This window comes from Martes martes, assembly GCF_963455335.1.
Source record: "Martes martes genome assembly, chromosome: 13".
Classification (NCBI taxonomy): Eukaryota; Metazoa; Chordata; class Mammalia; order Carnivora; family Mustelidae; genus Martes; species Martes martes.
In genome coordinates, this window is record NC_137901.1 from 86,080,487 (window position 1) to 86,103,627 (window position 23,141).

Consider the following 23,141-nt stretch of genomic DNA (forward strand, 5'->3'; position numbering starts at 1 on the left):
GATGAGGAAACTGAGAGTCAGTTCAGAAAGAAAGTGGGAAAGTCGGGATTTGAACCTAGGTCTATCATCAACGATCAAACTTTGAGCCCTAGTCTCTACTGCCTCATAGTTAAATGGTAGCACATGTTTATAATACAATTATAATTAATACAGTAAAAAAATCTAAATAATGTTATGCTGGGTAGTGTTTTATATATACATAAAATTATACATAACTTGCAATTGTACATAATATAAACTAAATAAATGTTCTGTATGAAAATGTTACCACTTAAAGTTACTTATGTAGTATCATCTAAAGTTTATTCGTATCTGTAACCAATGATGTTATGTCTAAAGACCATTCCTAGGGGCACCTGCGTGTCTCAGTCTTAAGCATCTGCCTTTGGCTCAGGTCATGATCCCAGGGTCCTGCGATCGAGTTCCGCATCAGGCTCCCTGGTCCACGGGAAGCTTGCTTCTCCCTCTCCCACTCCCTCTGCTTGTGTTCCCTTTCTCGCTGTGTCTTTCTCTGTCAAATAAATAAATAAAATCTTAAAAAAAAAAAAAAAGACCATTCCTCAAATGTTACATTGAAAATAAATGGCTTCTTTGAAAATACTAATCTAAGTACTAATCTAAATACTGATCACTAAAATACAGTGTTTAAGGGGGAAAAAAAACGGGATACAAAATTATGTATATATGTGATGAGAATTTTGCAAAACATATACATATATATTTTGTATGCATGGGAGGGGAATGGAAAGAAAGTACCTCAAATCTTTCACAGAAATTATGGTTGGTTGGTTGGACTGCAAAAGACTTTTATTTTCTTCTTCTTCTTCTTCTTTTTTTTTTTTTAAGATTTTATTTATTTATTTGACAGAGAGAGAGGTCACAAGTAGCAGAGAGGCAGGCAGAGAGAGGGGGGGAAGCAGGCTCCCTGCCAAGCAAGCAGAGAGCCTGATGCAGGGCTCGATCCCAGGACTCTGGGATCATGACCTGAGCCAAAAGCAGAGGCTTAACCCACTGAGCCACCCAGGCGCCCTGTTTTCTTCTTGATACTTGGGGCCAGACCGAGGCACTAGGGTGCCCCAGACCAGCTGATATTTGGTGTAGGTTCAAACGGGTGCTCTTCCAATTTTTGTTTTCTAAAATGTAGTGCACAGGGAAAAATTGGTTACCTATTGATAAATGTTGCATACAAATACAGATTCAGTTCCTGATTTATTCCTACAGACCAAAACTGAGTTCATGTTCAGGGGAAAAAAAAAAAATTTCCCACTTTTCTTTGGCTCTTCTTCTCTCTTTCTGTAAAATTCCAAGCCCCACAATTTATTAGGAAATGTATCAGTTTAAAATGTAAATATTAAAATAAATTACTAATTTTTAGCCCTTTGCCAGACATAACTTGGGTTTCTGAATTTCAGCTGACTGTAGTATGCATGGTACAAAAATAGTGCAGAGAGAGAGGAGGAGGACACTGAGGAGGGGTTTTGTTTGTTTTTATATTTCTCCCTTTCTCTCATTCCGCCGGTTCTCTAAGGAGACCCATTGGAGACCTGCACTAAAGGGCACCGCATTTTCCTTTGAATCCATAGTCCGGTCAGCACCCTTTTCTCATTCTAGAAAACTTGGAAAATGCATAATGAGTTTCCAAATCAGGAAGCGGTCCTCCTTGAATGAATTGGGAAGTGTTCCCTTTTCTTCTGTTTTTGGGGAAGTTTGTGGAGAATTGGTATTTTTTAAGTATTTGGTAGAAGTCATCTGGTCTTTGGCTTTCCTTTGTGGAAAAAAAAATTTTTTTAAGGTTTTTTGTTTTGTTTTGTTTTGTTTAAGCAATCTACACCCAACATGGGGCCCAACTCACAACCCCAAGATCGAGTCGAATCTTCTTCTGACTGAGCCAGCCAGGCACTCCTCTTTGTGGAAGTTTTAATATTACCAATTCAATCTTTTCACTTGTTATAGTGATCTTTTCACTTTTCACAACCTTTTCACTTGTTATAGGTCTATTCAGATTTTCTATTTCTTCTTGAGTCAGTTTTGGTCATTTGTTTCTTTCTAGGAATGTGTCCATTTCATCTAAGTTATCCTGTTGACAGGCTGTTGTTCATACTTTATTTGGTGCAAAAAGGCGGTTTTATTCAAGCACAGAGACAAGACCTGTGGGCAGAAAGAGCTACCCTCCTTTTTATTTCTGAAAAGTTGGTACTGGCATCCCCTCTTTCAGTCCCAATTTTAGTATTTTCAGTCTTTTCTCTTTTTTTTTTTTTTTCTTGGTTATTCTACCTAAAGTTTTATCAATTTTGTTGACCTTTTCAATGAATGGTGGCTTCTTAGGTATTCATTTTTTAATCAAACCCCATAAGTTACATGTAATCTTTTGTATATATAAAATATTGCACATTGAAAGTGGAAAAGAGAGGAAAGAAAACAAGAATCATGGTGCAGTTAATTGAAATTTACTAGGGCCCTTGGTCCTATATTTGAGTTTCACATGGGATTATTTGCTTATTCTTATAATTTCCAAGTTTGTGAGGATTCTGCCTCCTAAATGAAATTAAGCTCTATTTGCCAAAGCAGGGAAGTAGTTGAAACACTATGAGATGGGTAGGTAAGAGATGATAATAAGTAACAGTGCTGATAGGATTGAGAAACTGGCCAGCTATCTTACAGCTGTTAAAAGGCATCACACCCTGGTGGCTTCCAACAACAGACATGTATCCTCCTGTAGGATAAATCCACTTGTCAGCAGGGGCGTGCTCTCTGTGAAATCCTCCCTTCTTCCTCACCTCCTCCAGCCTCTGCTGGCCACCAGCAGCCCTGGGCTTGAAACAGCATCGTTCCACTCCCTGCCTCTGTCATCACATGGCTGTCCCCTCCCTGTGTCTCTCCCCTCTTCTTATAAGGACACCATTCACAATGGATTAAAGGCCCATCCCACCCCAGTATGATCTCATCTTTACTAATTACGGCTGCCATGGCCCTGTTTCTAAATAAAGTCACATTCTGAGCTCCTGGGGGTGAGGACATCAACATCATTTTCTAGGGGGATATAAGCAACCCTCAACAGACAGGTTTTCAGTTAACTATAAACATCTGTCAGTTACTGTCCAATTTTTAGAAATATAGCAAGTTGTCTTTTTTTTTTAAAGATTTTTTTAAAGGTGTCTTTTCTTTTTTTAGAAAAAAGGTGTTATTTATTTATTTGAGAGAGAGAGAGAGTGGGGTAGGGGCGGCGGGGGGGGAGAGGGACAACCAGACTCACTCCTTGCGGAGCACAGGACCCAACACAGGGCTCGAGCTTGTAACCCGGAGATCACAGCCTGAGCCGAAACCAAGAGCTGGACACCCCACCAACCAACCGAGACAGCCACCCAGGCGCCCCCCGAAGTGCCTCTCCTGCTCACCGTGGTCTTTTTATTTTTTTTTTTTTAACCCTCTTCCCTAGATTGAAGATATGTTGAACGAAGTCAGATTTAGTAAATATGTGGACACTGGAGAGCTAATTGACAAAATCAACTTACCAGATTTCTTCCAAGTTTACCTCAATCACAGGCCACCTTTCGGTAACACCATGCGTGGGATCCAGGAGAGCTTTGACATTCTTGGTTTTACCAATTCGAAAGGAAAAAAGGCCATACGAAGAGAAGATTTCCTGAATCTGCTTCTGACAAAAGGTAAATCCATAAATAGGGAGTTTCTTTTTTTTTTTTTTAAGATTTTATTTATTTATTTGTCAGACAGATCCCAAGTAGGCAGAGAGGCAGGCAGAGGGGAGGGGGGAAGCAGGCTCCCTGCTGAGCAGAGAGCCCGATGGGGGGCTCCATCCCAGGACCCTGAGATCGTGACCCGAGCTGAAGGCAGAGGCTTAACCCACTGAGCCACCCAGGCGCCCCAATAGGGAGTTTCTTATCACACCATTGGGCTGTTGCCACTGGAGAGGAGTTGTTTTGGGAGGGGGCGGCAGACCCCCTGGCATCTTTAATCGGGGGGGGGATGTCTGCCTCCCCCCAAAACCATGGTTTCAACCATGATGGATGCTACCTGCTGATCCGTAGAGCTGGCAAACTCAGGGTGATGGGAAGGGTGCCATCCTGGGTCCCTAAGAATGTGATTTATGCCCCAACTTGCTGAACCCCCGTGAGGATCAGTATCCTCACTTGTAAAAGGGGAGCAAAAGGGTGAGCCACCAGTGTCACGGGGCTGCGATGACATTGGGACGCAATGGTGAGGTAAAAGAACGCCAATGTAAAATTTTCCGTTTTTCCCCACTGTTTTCCTCATTATTGTACATGAGGAAGTCAGGTAGGCTTTCTTCCTCTCCGTCAGACTGGTGGTCCCGGCATGAGGGAAGGGGAAATGAAGCTGAGTGCAGCCTTTATCAGAAAGTTGTCTTCTGGGGCGCCTGGGTGACTCAGTGGGTTAAAGCCTCTGCCTTCGGCTCAGGTCACGATCCCAGGGTCCTGGGATCGAGCCCCGCATCGGGCTCTCTGCTCAGCAGGGAGCCTGCTTCCTCCTCTCTCTCTGCCTGCCTCTCTGCCTACTTGTGATCTCTCTCTCTGTGTCAAATAAATAAATAAAATCTTAAAAAAAAAAAAAAGTTGTCTTCTTTCTCCTTACGAACCCAACAACCTTCCCCTTCTGGGAGCACCGTTCTTAACCCCAACATGAGAAAGGATATATGACAGTGACATGGGACCCCGTAGATTGTTTTTGTGTATCAAGAAAAGGAAATCGTGGAGTAATTCTCTTTAAGACCTCGGGACGATGATGCTAAGCTCTGACATGAGGCGTCGTCCCGGAAGCTGAATGGACACTTTTTTCTCTACGATTCTCAGGTGAGCACATGACCGAAGAGGAGATGTCTGACTGCTTTGCTACCCTGTTTGGACTGAACCCTGAGGGGTGGAAATCCGAGCCCGCGGCTTCCTCTGTCAAAGGTACTGCGGCTGGCTCTGCCTGGGCGTGCAGCCGTGGCTCCCCAATTTGTTGGAGACTTAAGTGCATTTATTTCCCCTGACTGGTGCGAGCCTCTATCCTTAATACCGTGCACACAGCAAATTCAGCTGGGGACCCACCATGAATAAGTTAGGAAAGGACCAGCGAGCAGTGGTCGTGTCTGAGAGATGAAAGCCTTTGTTACCATGTGCTGTCCGTCCTCGGTGCCTTCTGCTCTCACATTCCCTTAATTCCACGGACCCGGTCTTCATCTTTTCGGCTGGGGTGCATGAGTCCTGACCACGAGAAGATACAGCCTGGAAGTTGTTTTGCGAGAGGCGTTGTCGGGAAACTTGAGTAGGGACAAGGCAACAAGCAAGCATCAGCCCGGCTTCAAGCCACCAGGGCTTGGAAGTTCCTAAAGCTCGCCCTCCTCTCCCCTCCTGCCAGAGGATGGCCCACCTCCTTCTTTAGTCCACCCAAGGGAGGACAATGGACCTGAAGTTGGGCTTGTGAATTTAAGTGCTGGAGAATCCAGTCTAAACCGCTCTCCTGAGGGGCGCCTGAGGGTTTGGTTGGTGAAGCGTCTGCCTTTGGCTCACGTCATGATCAGGGTCCTGGGGTTGAGTCCTGCTCAGCTGGGAGTCCGCTTCTCCCTCTCCCTCTGCCCCTCCTCCTGCTCATGCTCTCTCTCTGTCTGAAATAAATACATAAAATATATATTTTTAAAGATTTTGTTTATTTATTTGACAGAGATCACAAGTAGGCAGAGAGGCAGGCAGAGAGAGCGGGGCGGTGGGGGGGGAAGCCGGCTCCCCACTGAGCAGAGAGCCTGATGCAGGGTTCCATCCCAGGACCTTGGGATCATGACGTGAGCCCAAGGCAGAGACGTTAACCCACTGAGCCACCCAGGTGCCCGATAAAGTATTTTTTAAAAAATTAAAATAAGCAGTTCTCCCGGGCCTGCGGGGGTGTCTCCACTGCCAAGCCCCAGATGCTGCCTGATTTCCCGTCGTGGTCAGAGCCTGCCACCATTACCAATCGCTCTGCCTCCCTTTTTTCTTTCTTTCTTTCTTTTTTTTTTTCAAACAACCTCGTGAAGACTTCAGATAGCTGGAGGTGGCTTTTTTTTTTTTTTTTAAAGATTTTATTTATTTATTTGACAGTACAAGCAGGGGGAGAGGCAGAGGGAGAGGGAGAAGCAGGCTCCCCACTGAACAGGGAACCCGACGTGGGACTTGATTCCAGGACCCCGAGATCATGACCCAAGCTGAAGGCAGATGCTTAACCTACTGAGCCACCCCGACGCTCCTCCCTCTGCTTTCATTGTTCATTCCCAGTTTCATATTAAACAGGGTTCCTGATCTCAGACAGTTCTAGATTCCAGTATCCTGTGGGTCATTTCCAGCCTCCAAGCTCCCCTCCCCCGTTCCTTGTGTACTTGGGACCTCAGGATGTAATGCTCCCATTGTCACACATAAATCAACCATACCATGTGGTTAAGGCTTTCCAGTGAAGTTCACAGAGATTTGGTAACAGCGCTCCAAACCGTAGAGAAGGGATTTCAGCCAATTTCCACCCAGGGGTTTTTAAGAACTCACAGCCAAACCGTAGCACAAAGCACCTCTCACTTTTGTCTAGTATAGGTTCCTTGTATTTTTGGCAAATGCTTCTAAGTTAGAAACCTAATCATTATGCAAGCATTTGTTTTCTTTTCTTGTTTGGCTAGGTTCAGAAATCTGCCTTGAAGAAGAACTTCCAGACGAAATCACCGCAGAAATATTCACGACGGACATTCTTGGCCTAACCATTTCACAAGATTTCAGACAAGATTCTATGGTCAGTGAAGTTGTAAAGAATGTTTGAAGCACAAAGGACTTTGTGTGTGCGGGGTGTCCCCCCCCCCCCCCGCCAAGAGGCACTGCTTTCCCTGCATTTCCCTGCCCCCACTCTAATCTTTGGAACATTTAGACATTAAAAGCAAATTTCTGTTAAGCAATGGAATTCACAAAGTTGGACATTCCACTGTTTCTGAAATAGGAAAGTGGGTGGAGGCAAGAAACACACTGGCAGCTGGATGTACGTGGTGGCTGGGTCCCCTGGCCCGTCTCTCTGCCTAATGTAAGGCAATGCTACCAGAGCAGAGTTGGAAAGGACCTGGAGGTGGGCTGGTCCTAGTTACACGTGTGGCCCTCGAGGGCCACCTGGACCTTAGACCTCTTGTGGGTCACCCCTACCTGCAGTTTGATTAGGGGAGGGGGGGGGATGCAGGGGTGCTCCGGATTCCTGAGAGGCCCTGCTTCTGGGTTCTCATCAGCAAAACACCTAAGCGGTTGTGTGTGGCCGTTACGGAAGAGCATCACTGGCCATGCTTAGCCTCAGTGGCAACTGCCAGAAAGAATGCAAAAAAGCCCCACTGGGGCCCTGCGTGCTTCTCCTGGGCCAGAAACCACCTGGCCGGCCCCACAGAGGGCAGAACTCACCGACTAGGGTCTGTGAGCCTCCCCCTCCCCCACACCGCCCCCCCCAAACCAGCGGGGGATATTCGCTGCCTCATTTTCCTCTGGGCTTCAAAACACGTAGCAGGCAAAAACAGGGCCCAGTTACCCAGCTCGGGGGATATTTGGGGACATGACTGAGTTTTCAGTGGTGTTTTGACCTTGGGAATAGAGCACCATCATTGTGTAAACAAGTGAAATGATGGTCTTATTTTAGAGATTTGTTACCAGTAATGAGTTCTCACGCAGACCCGTGTGCCAAATGTGATTCTCTACGCATGCTCAGTCCTTCGCACCCACACCGGGTCTGTCCCCGGAGGCCCTGGGGTGGGAGATGACATCTCCGCTCCCCCAAGAGCCCTTCCTCCTCAGGAGCAGAGTCCGTGTGAGAGAAGTAAATGACAGGGGCGCCATCCCCTGTGTGCAGAGTGCTCCCCGCTGCCTGGCATCCACTTGGAGACTTGGCTTCTATGAGTCTTTGGAACATTCTGGAACATAGAACAGAACTGTCTACCCCAAAACAGGTTGTGTCACGGTGACCTTGGGACCGACGGCGTGGGCCGGTTTTCCGTGGCGTCTGCTCATCAAATCGTGGTGCCAGGCTTGGCAATCAGGTTTGCATTTTGTTTTTAAAAAAAAAAACAAACAAAAAAACCCCCAAACAACCAAAAAAAAAAAAAAAGAGAGAGAGAGAGAGAGAGAAGAAAAACCCAACAAGCTTTATGAATCAATTTTGCAGCTGCTAAGGGCTTAGGAGATATATTACCAAGCTGGTTAAAAAGTTCCTAGGGACATTTTAGGGAACAGGAAACTCTCAGATGACTTGTTGTCTTCAAAAAATTACTCAGAATTGGATGCAGTCTGGACACCAAGCAGAGGCTTCTTTCATTAAATTGGGCACGCTCTGATTTTGTTCTTGGTGACTGCATGTTTTGGAATCACTGTCTTAAGCAGCACTGGCCGGTGGCCTGACCCACTGTGGCTGGACCAGTGAGCTGGAGCCATGGTCGCACCGTGCCTGCAATGCTCCCACTGTGCCGAACCAGCTCCCCTGTCTCCAAGTCTCCTCCGGGAGGGGAAGCCAAAATGGGACAGCAGGACTCCTGTCAATAGCATTCCAACCACTCCCAGCCCAGCTTGGCCAGGGGTTTCCCATCCCACCTTCGGAGCCCCCTTCTGCAGTGCTTTTGTTTGGGAATCTCTCAGCTTGTTTGACCAACATGGAGAAGACCTGTGTACCCTTCAGCCCCAGGATGCCCTTGGCCTGCTATCCCCGGCAGGCCCCACCTGCTGACCACACAGATGCTGGAGGCGTAGGAAGTGGTGGGTAGCCTTCCTGCAGAGTGAGCTGAGCCCCCAGACCCTCTGACAGCATGCACGGCCGAGCAGTGACACCAGGAAGGGAGCGAGGAACAGCCAAAGAAGTATAGTCGTCGGGCTTGTCCATCAAGACTTAAGGCCCAAACACTGAAACACTGTGCTGTTCCTTTGGAAGGAGAATACTGTTTCAGATGGGGCCCCCAGCTGCTGATCAACCAAACCATCCTGGTTTGTTGCTTCTAGAGTTCAGGAAACCCCAGGAGCCTCCCTGCCACCCCTCCACCTCGTCCCTCTGCTCCAGACCCCAAGGTTCCTCCCCAGCATGGCGTGTTTCTTCTTTGCCCAGTGTCTGCTCTGGAAACCCATGAGCTTAACCGGGCTCATTCTCTGCTCCTGCCCTTCAGTGGCTCCCCGTGTGCCCGGGGGTGTGGCTCTGAAACCCCGGTTTCCTCCGGGAACAGCTCCTGGCTGTTTGAGAGGATTAAAGGCGAGGGCACAAGTAAAGCGTTACCAGCATAGGCAGAGCTCAAAATAGGGCAGCAGCTATTATTACGGGACACGCCGCACCGAGACCCGGGGAGGCTGCTGATGGACACTGACCTCCTCCGGTTCCAAAGTTTTGGCTTCCTTAGCGCTTGCTCAAATAGGGGTCTCTGCTGGCTCTGACAGTGGGTCCTCGTGGTATCTGTGGAATGACTGGGCAGATGAACTTGGAGCTCTTTCATAGCTGGCTTTGCTTTCAAATGAAGGCGGACGCCAAGTCCTGCCAGGCTCTCTATGTCGAGGTCAGCAGACTTTCTCTATGAAGGTCCAGAGAGCAGATATCGAGCCTCTGCAGGTCAAATGGGCTCTGTCACAACTCCCTGACTTGGCCATTGGAGTAGAAAGGCGACCAAAGACAATGCAGACATGAGTGAGTGTTGCTGCGTTCCAATCCTGTTTACTTGTGCACACTGAAATGGGAATTCACAATCATTTCCATATATCACGGAATTGCCTTCTTTTGATTTTTTTAAAAGATTTTATTTATTTATTGGGGCGCCTGGGTGTCTCAGTGGGTTAAGCGTCTGCCTTCAGCTCAATGATCTCAGGGTCCTGGGATCGAGCGCTGCATTGGGCTCTCTGCTTGGCAGAGAGCCTGCTTCCCCCCCAAGCCCACCGCCTGACTCTCTGCCTACTTGTGATCTCTCTCTCTCTCTCAAATAAATAAATAAATAATCTTTTTAAAAAATCAAATAAAAAAATTTTATTTATTTGACAGAGAGAGATCACAAAGTAGGCAGAGAGGCGGGTGCGGGGGGTGGGGGAAGCAGGCTCCCTGCTGAGCAGAGAGCCCGATGCGGGGCTCAATCCCAGGACCCCGGGATCATGACGAGAGCTGAAGGCAGAGGCTTAACCCACTGAGCCACCCAGGCGCCCCTACCTTCTTTTGATTTTTTTTCAACCATTAAAAAATGTGAAAACCATTCTGAACAATTGCAGACTTCATTTGTCCCTCAGTCTGTAGGCCACTGAACTTCCGAGGCCAGGCTCACTTGTTCCCACAGATCTTTACGAACACACTGCGTCTTTACGACCTGACCAGTGCTCTTCAAACCTGTCAAGGTCGTGACAAGCAAGACAAGACTGAGAGACTGTCACAGACCAGAGGGGACTAGGGAGACATAGTGGAGAAATGGAATCCCAGAACAGATTTCCGGAACAGGAGAAGGACGTTGGGGAAAGCATGCAATCCAGGTGAGGTCTGTAATGTAGTTACCAGCATTGCACCAGTGTTAATTTCTTAGTTTTGATCACAGTATAGTGGTTACTTTGGATATACACACCTGGGAAGCAGGGGGCGCTGCCCCTGGGTACTCTCTCTTCTACCTTTGCAACTCTTCTATGAATCTAAAATTATCTTGGGGCGCCTGGGTGGCTCAGTTGGTTAAGCATCAGACTCTTGATTTTGGCTCAGGTCATGATCTTGGGGTCATGAGATCGAGTCCCGCATCAGCCTCCATGCTCAGTGGGGAGTCTGCTTGAGATTCTTTCTCTCCCTCTCCCCTCTCCCTTCCCCACACTTTCTCTCTCCCTCTAAAATAATAAATAAAAACATATTTTTTAAAATCTAAAATTATCTCAAAATTAAGACTTAAAAAAAAAGAAAGAAATCTGCACCACCTTTCCGACTGAGTCACCCCCAAATTGCTTCCGTGATCTGCCCTGCGCCTCTCCGTTCTCAAGCAAATGCTCCTGAAGCCAGTCGGGGCCGACTGCTTTGGGCTCGCCTCACTTGCCGTCTATCCTCTGTGAACTCGAGCCTCTGCTACGCTTCCAGGCAATGCGGACAAGAAAGGTCTTTTTTCTAAAGATCTGTGTCCTTAAGCCACGGCTCCCTCAACACTGGTGTTTTCAGCCTCAACACGCTCTTTAGGGATTTGGCCAACAGTTCCCCTGCAGGCAGCTGCTTCCAAATTGACTGCAATAAATAGATACAGGGCACTGGGAATCAACAGCAACTTGCCACCCTACTCGTATGTCATAGAACTACCCTCCGGTAGCTTAGCTTGAAGGGAAAAACAAAAAACAAAAGCCAAAAAACAATCCAGGCTCGCCTGGCTGGCTCAGTCAGTAGAGCGTGCAACTCTTGATCTCGGGGTTGAGTCCGACCCCCACACTGGGGGTAGAGATTGCTTAAAAATAAAATCTGAGGGCGCCTGGGTGGCTCAGTGAGTTAAAGCCTCTGCCTTCGGCTCAGGTCATGATCCTAGGGTCCTGGGACCGAGCCCCAAAATCTGAAATGACACCCTGGCTTGATGTGACATTCTTCAATGAGAGTGCGATACAGAGTATAAGGACCGAATGACCTCACAGGACAGTTAATAGCGGGGTCCCTGTGCCCTTTAGCTCGTTACCCTGAGCTCCTGATAGGTGAGGCAGGCCTCTGGCCTTTCTAGGTCACGATGGGTATTTATCAATGCTCAGGTGAGAAGCATCAGGCCCAGGAAGATCACTGGCCACTGCTGGTCCCGCTGTCGTTTTTGGTAGTTTGCAACGACCAGTGGTGTGATGGGGGGAGTTTAACTTCAGGTGCGGCCGCAGAACGGGACGGAACCACCGTGGCCTTCCCAAGTCCTTCATGTTTGCTTGTTCTGTTGATCGGAAGTCACAAACCACACTAGTGCCCACATGGTATTTATTTCTGTATATCTTACTCTTTATTTTTTTTTTAAAGATTTTATTTATTTAACAGACAGAGATCACAAGTAGGCAGAGAAGCAGGCAGAGAGAGGGGGAAGCAGGCTCCCCGCCAAGCAGAGAGCCCGATGCGGGGCTCGATCCCAGGACCCTGAGACCATGACCTGAGCCGAAGGCAGAGGCTTAACCCACTGAGCCACCCAGGCGCCCCTATATCTTACTCTTTAAAGCAAGTGGGGATGCTTTCTTTGGGAGGGGAAGCAGTCCAGTTGTAAGCCGCTAGCACAGACTTCACCAGCACTTGAAACAGGACGGAGGGGTGTGCTGCAAGGGGCGCGTCCCCAGCCAGCCCCACAGCACTCCCGCCCTGGGGTCTGAAGCACCGTGAACATATCGAGCTCAGGCTCCAACACGAGGGAGAGAGGGGGTCGTGACAAATGCAGAGCACACCGTCCTATCGAAGGGGCCGGCTGCTGTCCTGTTTGTTTCTCCTCTGCGAGAGCCTGAGTTCTTCACAGACAGGCTTCGTCCGTCCATTTGTCCATTCATGAGTCCAGCAAATAGTTACTGTGCACTAGCGCTGGGCATGCGGGGGTGAACAAGACAGGCATGGCCATTGTCTTTAGGGAGCTCATGTGAAACAAACCCATAAATATGTCACTGCAAATTGTGCTCGGAGCCTTAAAGAAAAAGCCCAGACCCTATGACACAGAATACCAAGAGGGGAATGTGCTTTACTTAAGATGGTCGGAAAGGGTCTCTCTGAAGACGAGACATAGATGCTGAGAGCCAGTCATGGAAAGAGATAGGGGAGAACATTCCGGATGGAGAGGACAGTGCGCACGAAAGCCAGAAGCATTCAGTGACCATAGAGGGGGTTGTAGGCTCAAGACAACATCCTTAGTGGTCTAGAAGTTTCTTCTGTATGATTCTTCCTCGAGAGTCTGAACAGGAATGTTTTCGTGTGAACAATCAGCAGGAGGAAGGGAGGCGAGCCGGGTCTCCCAAGTGGAAGATCTGGCCGCTTCCGTTTTTTTATATCCAGAGTCTTGGTGTGAGATAGAGGATCCCAGGAAAGACCCTAAGTCACGTGGGGAGCCAGCCCTGAAGCTGACGTGTTCTTTCACGGGACACCAGCCAAAGGTGGAAATGCTTACAGCTGGCTCCTGCTCCATAAGCCTTACGTGCCGAGTTGGCGTCACTCCATCTTCCTCAGTTTCCCAGAGATTTCAGTATCTTAAAAAATGTAACCACAATGCTCTCCATGATCTTGCGCCTTCACGAACAATCATGTTTCATTCTTCCTGGCCCCTTGCTGCTGGGAATTGCCAGAAGGCAGCCTGCTGCGCAGAAGAGCTTCCGCGAAGCACGCCACTCTCCCCTTCCTCGGTGTCCGGCTGGCCCCCTCTTCCTTTTTTTACTTTTTTAGAATAAATGACGGAACGGCAATAACCGGCACCCCACGGATCCTCTTACGAAGTGACCTCAGTGTCAACACGGCGCGGTAAGCCCTGGATACAATGTGGCGCAGAGCCTGGTGCTTGCCCTTAAGAAGGTTACATTGTAATGAGGGAAACACATGTCAATGATAATTACAGTATCTTGTGATACGATGTAGGGGCATCTAGAGCAGATGGGGTGGGAAGGAGGAGGAGATCAGGGTAGGTGGAGAGGAAATTACATAAATGAGGCACTCCAAGCCAATCTGAGGGGTCCCTGGGGTGGTGGCAGGAGAGCAACCCAGAGAAAGCAGTGGTTACATTATGGATGGCCCCATGCACTAAAACAAGGAGGTTAAACTTGAAGATTAAAGGAGAAGTGGGTTGCATTTGCATCTTAGAAGCATAGGACTGGGTGACAGACAAGAAGGGATGGCTGGGAAAAGGGACAACGGCGAGGAGACTATTATAGCAGTTTGGGGAGAAGAAGGGAAGGATTACAATAAGACAAATTCAGGAAAGTATAAGTAAGTGTCAAGACTAAGGGACAGCTTAAATATAGTATCAATCGTGATCTTTGATTTGCAGCAAAAGAAAGTGGCTCAAGTTAGCTTAAGCGGAAAGGGACTTTATTTGAAGACTATCCAGTAACTCACAGAAGCAATGGAAAGGTGGAGAAACGAGTTCTGAAAATGAGCAGGAACCAAAGGCGGCCAGATGCCACGGCCCTGCCACGCTGGGAGCTCAGCGCCTCCAACGCTCTTGGGCTCTCCAGTGGCCACTTCCGCTGTAAGTCATCCTCCCACTGCTCCTCTGCTCCCTCAAAAAATCAAAGTGAAAATCAAAACCCCAGTGAGATGCCACTTCACACCCACTAGGATGGCTAAAATAAAAAAGAAAGAAAAGAACAAGTGTCGGTGAGGATGCGGAGAAGTTGGAACCCTCGTGCACTGCTGATGGGAACAGAAAATGGTGTGGCTGCTGTGGAAAACAGTCTGGCAGTTCCTCAAAATGTTAAACAGGGAGTTACCATATGGCCCAGAAATTCTACTCCTCCGTATATATACAGGCAAGAGAGATGAAAAAACACATCTGCACAAAAACCTGTATGGTAATGCTCATAGTAACTTTGTACGTAAGAGCCAAACGGGGGAAACATCCCAGTGCCCATCAACCAATGACGGAACAACCAAAATGTGGTAAACCCACACAAAGGAATATCGGTCCGCCGTAAAAAGGAATCGAAGTACAACGTGGATGAACCTTGAAAATATGCTAAGAAGCCAGACACAAAAGGACACACATCGTATGATTCCGTTTATGTGAAATGTCCAGAATAGGCAAATCCATAGAGACAGGAAGTAGATCTGCGGTTCGGGGGCGGGGGGAGGGGGCGATGGGAGGGGGAGGAACGACTGTCATTGGGTAGAGGGTTTCTTTTTCAGATGACAAAAATGTTCTAAAAATAATTGTGGTGATGGTTTCACAACTCTGTAAACATACGAAAAGCCACTTTAAAAGGGTGAATTTTATGGTATGCTAATTATATTTCAATAAAGCTATTATTTTAAAAAACCAACTGGCTAAACTATCTGCCATCTGGCTGAGGTTGGGACCCATGCCCAGGACCTAACGCCCTGGCAGAAGAGGGAGACAGGCCCCACTGCTAGCTTCTGTAGTAGGGGGTGGCCTTCACCCTCAAGGGTTCACCCAGAACTGGGACAGATATCCAGATGCCGGGTAGTGTGCAAGAAGGAGGCAGAAGGCGTTTGGGGAGCCTTCTAGGTTCCTGACCAGAGAACTCACCAAGCCTGTTTGTGGACAGGTCTCTGATTTTGCTCCAAGTCACTGGGTCCTGAGCAGACGCCCTGTATTTAATCATTATTGTTAGAAGAGCATCTGGATTACACTGACTCGCCTTTGAATGCATCAGTATTTCAAAGCACTTCATGTCCACTATCTCTTTATTTTTAAATAACCTCCAGTGGCCCAATTTCTGGGCAAGCCAATGGTTGCATGGATGGATAGGCAAATTGCCCATATACTGGAATTTGAGCGGGTGACCATTTTTATAGTTGTAGTTTTAGGCAAGAAAGATGCGGACAGCAGATTACAGTATCTGGCTTGTCAAAAAAAGTTTTTTTTTTTTTCAGGACCTCCCCAGTCTATCATAAGGCCCACATTTCTGGGGAGATGTCCCTCACTTTTGTTTAGGACCCCGTTAAGCTCCAGCAGAGGTATGCTTGTAAGGAAGCTCTGGGTGGAGGAGGGCCAGGTGGACAGCTCTTGCCAATTTCCATAGCGTCAACATTCCCGCCATGCTGATTTCCATCCTCGGGATGGATGTGGAGCCGGGAATCCTGGAGACCACAGCAGGAGAGCAGGGTTCTGGCCAGAACTCTGCTAATTGGCTGCGTGACTTCTGAGGTTTAGAGTCCTTTTCCGAAACAGGAGGGGGGTTTCACACCCTGCAACATACCCTTCGGCTCTTGTCTCGTCTCCGAGAGGGGGAGAGGGAACGTTCTCTTCAGTACTCTTCCTCTGCTAATGGCCTACTCCCCAAACACCAAAGCACCACTGTTTATGAAAACAACTTGCCGCTGCAAGTTGCTAGGTGAGGACCAGGGCTGCCTAGAAGCAGGAGCGGGGCCTGAGCTTCCTCACAACTACATATCACGCTCCAGAGCTGGAAACACCCTCACCACCCCCTTCCCCATTCACAGGGGATTAAGGGTTGAATTTAGCAACCCAGGAAAGAGAGGTAGTTGACCAGGTGTGGTTCATAATGATGAAGGATCCCCAGGTCCTTTATTCAACAAATACTTCCTGGTCTCTAGCACTTACGATGTGCCAAGCACTGTTCTCAGTCCTTGACAAATACTGTGTTTCAATCTCATGATAGCTCCGTAAGGCAGGTGTTCTTTCCATTTTCCCATTTTACAGATGAGGCACGGAGAGGTTAAGACACGAGCCATAACTAAATAACTCACTTCTGTAACCCTATGATCTCTCTTTTAACATCTGGAACAATAACTAACATTCAGAGAGAGCCCAACTAACCAGGGATCCAGACGAACTCTCAAGCTAAAAGCAACTTAAAATGGTAGAAAAAGTATCTGAAAACATTCTAAAAGCCACCACGTGCTGACAAAATAAGAATGAACAGCTGAAATCAAAGGAAAAAGATGAACCCTGAAAGATAATCCAGCAAAGAAGCCCTCTTAACCTGGCAGATATCTGTCAAGTCTAGAATATTTGAACTCTAGCGTGAATGGTTTTTGAGGCAAGAGGCCAGAAATAAAAGTCCAGGTGGGAGATGAGACTTGCCCCACAGTAATTTGGGAGACCCTACTGGTGTGCTGGTAGAGTTTTGCCAGTCAGCTCTGGGTGGGGTTGGGAAGAGGATCCCGATGTATAGCCTTTGCCAATTTCCATAGTGTAAACACTCCTACTACAGTTGATTTCAAACCATCAACATGGGGTCACTGTTGGGAAGTACAGGCCTGTGAGCCAGCTGCTCACATCACTGATTACCCCATCCCGCGCCTCTGGAGGCTACAATAAGGAAACCAGACTAGCTCAGTAAGGCAGCCTGTATTTGCATCACTTGGGTGGTCCAGGGACCCATAAGCCCCGAACTTGGATATAGATAGTCCTGGAAGAGCAGAGTCCTCAGAAGCCTGGCAGAAGCCAATGTAAGTCATCTCTGGAGGAAGGTAACTTCATCCTAGGCCTCAAATTATCTCTATAAATCAATTTAAAAATACAGTGTCCAGCCTGGCCAAAGAGAACCAGGCAGATCACAAGGAAATAGGACACCATGAGCAAAAACTAGGAGAAACTGACCCTCCAATACTTCAAATATTAGAATTATCAGACACAGACTGTAAGACAGCCGTGCTGTTGAGAGAAAGGTTAAAAATATCTGCAGGGGACAGGGAACTATAAAAAGTGACTAGATTTAGAAAGAACATTTGTAGAAAGCTTTATAGTTTAATCAGAGATCATGAACACAAATACCATCAGGGGCCATCTGGTAGTGCAGATGAGTTAAGTGACCTGGTGATACACTGGTGACCTGGAAAGCTTTGTGTGATGGGCACTGGGCTCCTCACCTTCAGCTGATTGTTACCATGTGGCACTGGGGGACCAGCCTACACATCTTCTGCTCTTTCTGGAGAAGCTGGACAGTGGGATTTCTTCTTCTTATGGTAAAATACACATAAAACTGACCACTGTAACCATTTTAAAGTGTACAATTCAGTGGCATTATGTACATTCCCAATGGTATATGGCAATCAGCATTATATAGTTCCAGAACTTTCTCACTACCCCAAAAAGAAACCCCATACCCCTTGGAAGTCACTCCCTATTCCCTGCCCCCACCCCCAGGCCCTGGCAACCACCAATCTGCTTTGTCTCTATGAATGTGCCCAGTCTAGATAGCTCGCGTAGGTGGCATCATACAGTATTTGTCCTTTTGTGACTGGCTTGTTTTGTGTTTTACTTAGCGTGTTGTCAAAGTTCACCCATGTTGTGGCATGTATCAGTACTTCATTCCTTCTTAATACCTGAATAACATTCTATTGTGTGGATATACACATTTATCCATTCGTCAGTTGATATTTGAATTCTTTATATCTTCCTATTTTTTTTTTTTACGGTTGTATTATTTAAGCAATATACCCAGTATAGAGACTCGAACTCACTACCTGGAGATCAAGAGTAGCATGCTCCTCAAAGGGAACCAATCTGGTGTCCCAAGTATTTTCCTATTTTTTTCAGATATATACATATATATACATATATATGTATATATATATTCAGATTTTTTAAAAATTTTATTTACTCATTCATGAGAGACAGAGAGAGAGGAAAAGGCAGATGGAGAAGCAGGCTCCCCGTGGAGCAGGGGGCCCAATGCTGGACTGGATCGCAGGACCCTGGTATCACGACCCAGCCGAAGGCAGATGCTCAACTGACTGAGCCACCCAGGCGCCCCATATATTCAGAAGTTCTTTGTGGTCCTAAGCCATTAGAGGACCAACAGTAGAGACCTCTGTTTTATAACCTGCTGTGACATATTTTCCTATATGATGTTCAGAATGACTCGCTGAGGGACTATCTTATTTTTTGTATCAGGCATCCCATTTCTCCAGTAGCTTTTCTCCCCAAAACCAAAATTTCAGGGGAAACTGCTTGGTTCCAGAATGAGTAGGAGTCTGGGGGTCTAGCTTAAGGCTGTGACCTTGAGTTTCCCTGCAATTAAATTCCCCCCCAGAAAAAGACTGGTGTTGGACTAGTTTATCTCCAAGACACTGGGTTTGCTAACAGGGTCACTCTCACTTGCCCCTAGCCACCATCTGGGCAGGAAGAAGCTCTGGTCAAGTCCGTGTGGTGGCCACCTGGGTTATCCTGATAATTGCAGACTCTTCCACAGAGCTGTCCTGAGGCACGATGGGGAAGAAACCACCTCAAAATGAGTTCTCCTTGTAGGCCACCCAGCCCGTTTCACCTACTAAGGCCATCTGTGGGGTAGCAGCACCTGGTCTGAGCCTGGGACTTCCGGGCAGGAGTAGCTTCAGTTTAAATCGGGCTTTTCTGACAGCAACCCCGGAGGGAAAGGAAGAGCCCCAGTTGAAATGCTGATAGTCCTTGAGCTGTTCCTTCGCAGAAAGCTATTTAATAGGCAAGGCCGAATGTCTCGTGGTCGCCTCGCCCCTGGCCCCTTTCCTCCGATTCTAGTTTTCCAAAAGGACGAGGGAAAGGCAAGCGACGTCCTAGCTCGCGTGTTTGCACAGGGCAGAGGGCCAGCAGAGATCCGTGCTTCCTAACTCTTTCCAAGAGCACCTCGCATCCCGAATCGCCGCCTTCAACTCCGAGAAGTCGGGAGCCCCACAGGAAACTTGCATTATTGCACCCGCTGCCACACACCCGGGGCAGCGGACCAGCCGCCGAGCTGGCTCCCGAGGAATGCGCCCCCTCCACGGCCGGCCGGCCGGCCGCCCCGCCGGCGCCCCCTCCCCGGGGGACCCCGCGCCACCTGCGGCCTCCGAGTGAGTGTCCCCGCGCCCCGCCGCCCCCCACCCCCACCCGCGCGCCGGGAGCCGGTGGTCGCCGGCCGCCCCCACCCCACCCCCCGGGGAGCGGGGGGTCGCGGGCGCCTCGCTGGGCGGGCGGGGGAGGCCCGCGGCGCTGGCCGGCGGCGCCCGGAGGCCGCACTGCTGGCGGCCGCGGCGGCGCTGCTCCCCCTGCTCGGTGCAGCTGGCGCCCGGCGCTTGCGCACTGGGCCCCGGGCGCGCGGCGGCTCCGGCTTTGTGTGTATGTGTGTGAGTGTGTGTGAGTGTGTGAGAGAGTGTGTGTGTGAGTGTGTGAGTGAGTGAGCGGGCGGGCGGGCGCGAGTGTGGCCGCCGCGGAGCGCGAGCAGGACCCGGCGGGCGCGCTCCCCCAGCCTCTCTCTCCCCGCCAGAACCATGTCGGGCAGGTCGGTTCGAGCCGAGACCAGGAGCCGCGCCAAAGATGATATCAAGAGGGTCATGGCGGCTATCGAGAAAGTGCGCAAATGGTAAGCGGAGGCGCCTGCTCGCTCGCTCGCCCGCCCGCCCGGCGCCGCGGCCGCCCCAGACCCCCGGAGCACATACAAAAAGCCGGCGGGCGCCGCGCCGCGGGCCGGCCGCGGGCCCGGGAGTTGGAGCGGCGGGCGGCGCGCGAGCCGGGTCACCTGCGCGAGGCGGGGGCCGCGGCCGCTGCCCAGGTGCGCTCGCGCCTGTCGCCCACCTGGCGCGGTGGCGGCGGCGGCGGCGGCGGCAGCCTGGAGGCGGCGGGGCGCCCCGGGGCCGGGCGGCGGAGCGGCGGGCCGGCCCCGCCGCGGCGCTCGGCTCCCGGGAGGGGGGCTCGGGGCCGGCCCCAGAAGCCATTTCGTTTTGTGCAAGTCACATGAAAGCGGCTTCCCGCGCGCCGGGGCCGCGATGCCGGCGGCGGAGGGGAGAGCGCGAGCTCCATTGTGCAGGCACCGAGCGGGCCGCCGCCGTCTCCGTCTCCTCCCCGCGCGCCCCGGGCGGCGCTGCGCCGGCCCCCGCGCCCCTGCCCGCGCCGGGCCTCCCTCCCGCCTCCCTCCCCGGCTGGCTGGCTGGCTGGCTGGCTGGCTGGCTCGCTCCCCGCCTCCCAGGCCCGGCGCCCTCGAGTCTGCGGAGTTTGCAGAGCGCGAGCCGTTTAAATTTAGCGCTTTGGGCTGCCTGGAGCGAGGGCTCTCGGCGAGGAAGAAAGATGGGGGCGAGCGCGAGGAGGAAGCGCCGGGGCGGCCGCGGGCCCAGGGCGCCCGGCTCCCCCGCCCAGCCCGTCCTGCCCCGCCGGCGCCCGCGCGCGGGGGTCGGCGGGCGAATCTTTTTGGCCAGAAACCGGTCCGCGGCCGAGTCTGCCTTTTCCAAAGCAGCAGCTCGTGTTTGTTTTGCCGAGAGAGCCGTTGTTTTTGTTCTCTGCGCGGGGGAGAGGAGATTCGGGGCCGGCCGTGCGTGTTCTTCGAGCTCACGCTGGAGTCTGTCCGGCGTGGCCTTGTTGTAATTAATAGGACTGAACGCGTTCGCCGCCTCCTCGGGGTCTGGCTCCGAATCGGCCCGCGGGCCAGGCCCCAGGCGCGAGCACATCGCCAGGTTGGGGCAGACTTGTTGAAAACTCCCGGCACCTTGATTTCAACTTTATTATTATTATTATTATTTTTTTTCCCACGGCTTCACCAGGGTCAGGGAGGGAGAGGAGCGGCCGCGACGATCTGGAGTGTCAGCCCCAGCGGGCTCGTCCTGACCCTTTTATTTAAAGACTAAAAAAAAACGGGGCAGGCCCCTGGTGGGGTATGTTTGTGTTTAGGGGAGCTATTTCTTGAGTAACGCCTTGGTCTCTAAAAACCGCTGGGGGTAAGCCTGCAGCCTAGCCGTGTCACAAGTTAGCTGTCCTTTCTGAGTCAAACCCAACAAAAAAAGGCAAGAGGAAAATCAATAAAGTCCACGTGCTCCCCGGCCTCCTATGGAAAGGGCTGTCTGCGGATGGCCGGATGCCCGGCCAAGGGCTGGGTTTGGCTCCAGTGGGACAAAGAATTTTCAGAACCGTGAGAAGGAGAGGCCTTCCAAAGTTGCGATCCGAGTTTTCGGGGCTGTGGGAGCTCTGGGGGGCTGTCCAACTGGAGCCATTTAAAAATGGCAGAAACAGCTGCTGGGCCAAAACACACACAGGAAAACAAGCCCGCAATCCTCTCTCTCGGGTGGGATTCCCAGAGGGAAGGCTGGGGTTGTCCCCTGCCTTAGTGTGGGGGCGAAGAAAGAACCCATGTCTGGGCCCCGAGACCCTTCTGTCAAGGCCTGGAGGTGAGAAACCGGCCAGGGGCAAGCTGCCTTTCTCTGCTCTGAGAGGCGCGGTGGGGCCTGCTGCTTCAGGTTCCCAGCAGGACGGAGGCTGTGGCACCCTGACAGCTGCCTCTCTGAGGCCAGTCTGCCAGCTGCTTTGCAGGGAGGCCAGATGGAGCTATGGGTTCTCTACCCCGGCGGTGGCAGAACAGGCAGCCTGGAGGCCCCCTCCGGCCTGGCCCAGGTTTGGGGGAAGGGTTTTCCTCCCTCCCTGTGTTTTAGGAAACAGGTCATGATAAAGACCTCGGGCTTCAGGATCTCAGGGCTGGCCTTCCAGTTCACTTCCTCGCTGTGACCTTGGGCAAACTGCTGAACTTCGTTCACCATGGCAGTCATGGCTCTGGGGCTGCTTTCTCCCTCCTAGAACAAGATCATGTCCCCAGAAGCACCTGTTCCTGCAAATAGGAGCAGTCACTAAGGGTGTCCTTACTGTAAGGTGGGTGCCATAAAGTGTGTGTTTTGCTGGGTTTTTTTCTCTGCTCCCCCTTTTTAAAAAAGATTTTATTTATATATTTGACAGAGATTACAAGTAGGCAGAGAGGCAGGCAGCGAGACGGGGAAGCAGGCTCCCCGCTGAACAGAGAGCCTGACACAGGGCTCGATCCCAGGACCCCCAGATCATGACCCGAGCCGAAGGCAGAGGCTTAACCCTCTCAGCCACCCAGGCACCCCATTTTCCTGCCCCTTTTAAGCAAAAAAGACTTTGCCTTATTTTCAGGGTTTCCCCAGCTCCCAGAAGTCAGATCTCACTTTCACTGTACTTTTAGAATAGGCCTTCCAGTCAGTCCTTGAGGCTTTGGGTTGTTTATTAACTATGTGGCCACCAACCATGCATTTCACTAGTGGCTGGGACATCAGGTTGCCAGATTTAGCTAATAAAATTACAGGACACCCAGTTAAATTTGAATTTCAGATAAACAGTGGAATAACTTTTTTAAAAACAAGTGATACACATGTATAAATTTTAGTATAAGTATGTCCCATGCAGTATTTGGGACATACTTACACTAAACTGTGACAGATCTGAAATTCAAATTTAATTCAGCATCTTGTATTTTATCCAGAGGACAGAGGTGTCTGGCATACCATTTATCCTGTGGGTCTAGGGTAGTATTTCTTCTTAGCTCTGGAGACCCCTAAAAATCTCCCCTCTGGCAACCCTTCCCTTCCCTCGTCCCCAGAAAAAGCCGTCAGTCAGCTGTGACCACCCCATCCCTAGCCGCCAGCCGTTTTTCCTCCCTTGTCTGCTGTCCCAGCAAGGCAGGCTGGTAGGCTGTGAGGCAGCCACAAGATGGCTGGAAGAAGAACAAAATGGTGGGCCCGTTTTTGGGAAACTGGGCCAGGGTTAGGGGCCCAGTGAGGGTAGAGAAGAGCAGGGGAGG

At 50.1% G+C, this 23,141-nt stretch overlaps 2 protein-coding genes across 6 annotated transcripts in view; both read left to right on the plus strand.

Moving 5' to 3' along the window:
• CFAP251 (cilia and flagella associated protein 251) overlaps window positions 1-6,928 on the plus strand; it is a gene marked incomplete at its 5' end in the record, with an annotated part of 63,019 nt that extends 56,091 nt beyond the window's left edge. The window contains 3 exons of the mRNA XM_080821639.1: window positions 3,437-3,665; window positions 4,827-4,928; window positions 6,656-6,928. Coding sequence (XP_080677765.1) covers window positions 3,437-3,665; window positions 4,827-4,928; window positions 6,656-6,792 — 468 coding nt within the window. The 3' untranslated portion in view covers window positions 6,793-6,928. The remainder of the gene's footprint in view (window positions 1-3,436; window positions 3,666-4,826; window positions 4,929-6,655) is intronic.
• A 12,754-nt stretch (window positions 6,929-19,682) lies between these two features.
• Window positions 19,683-23,141, plus strand: part of BCL7A (BAF chromatin remodeling complex subunit BCL7A) — a 33,902-nt gene continuing 30,443 nt past the window's right edge. For 4 of the 5 annotated variants that reach the window (XM_080821070.1, XM_080821072.1, XM_080821073.1 and 1 more), the window contains exon 1: window positions 19,687-19,928. In XM_080821070.1, coding sequence (XP_080677196.1) covers window positions 19,837-19,928 — 92 coding nt within the window. In that variant the 5' untranslated portion in view covers window positions 19,687-19,836. Of the gene's footprint in view, window positions 19,929-23,141 lie in introns of all 5 variants that reach the window. The other variant, XM_080821071.1, reaches the window with a different exon arrangement.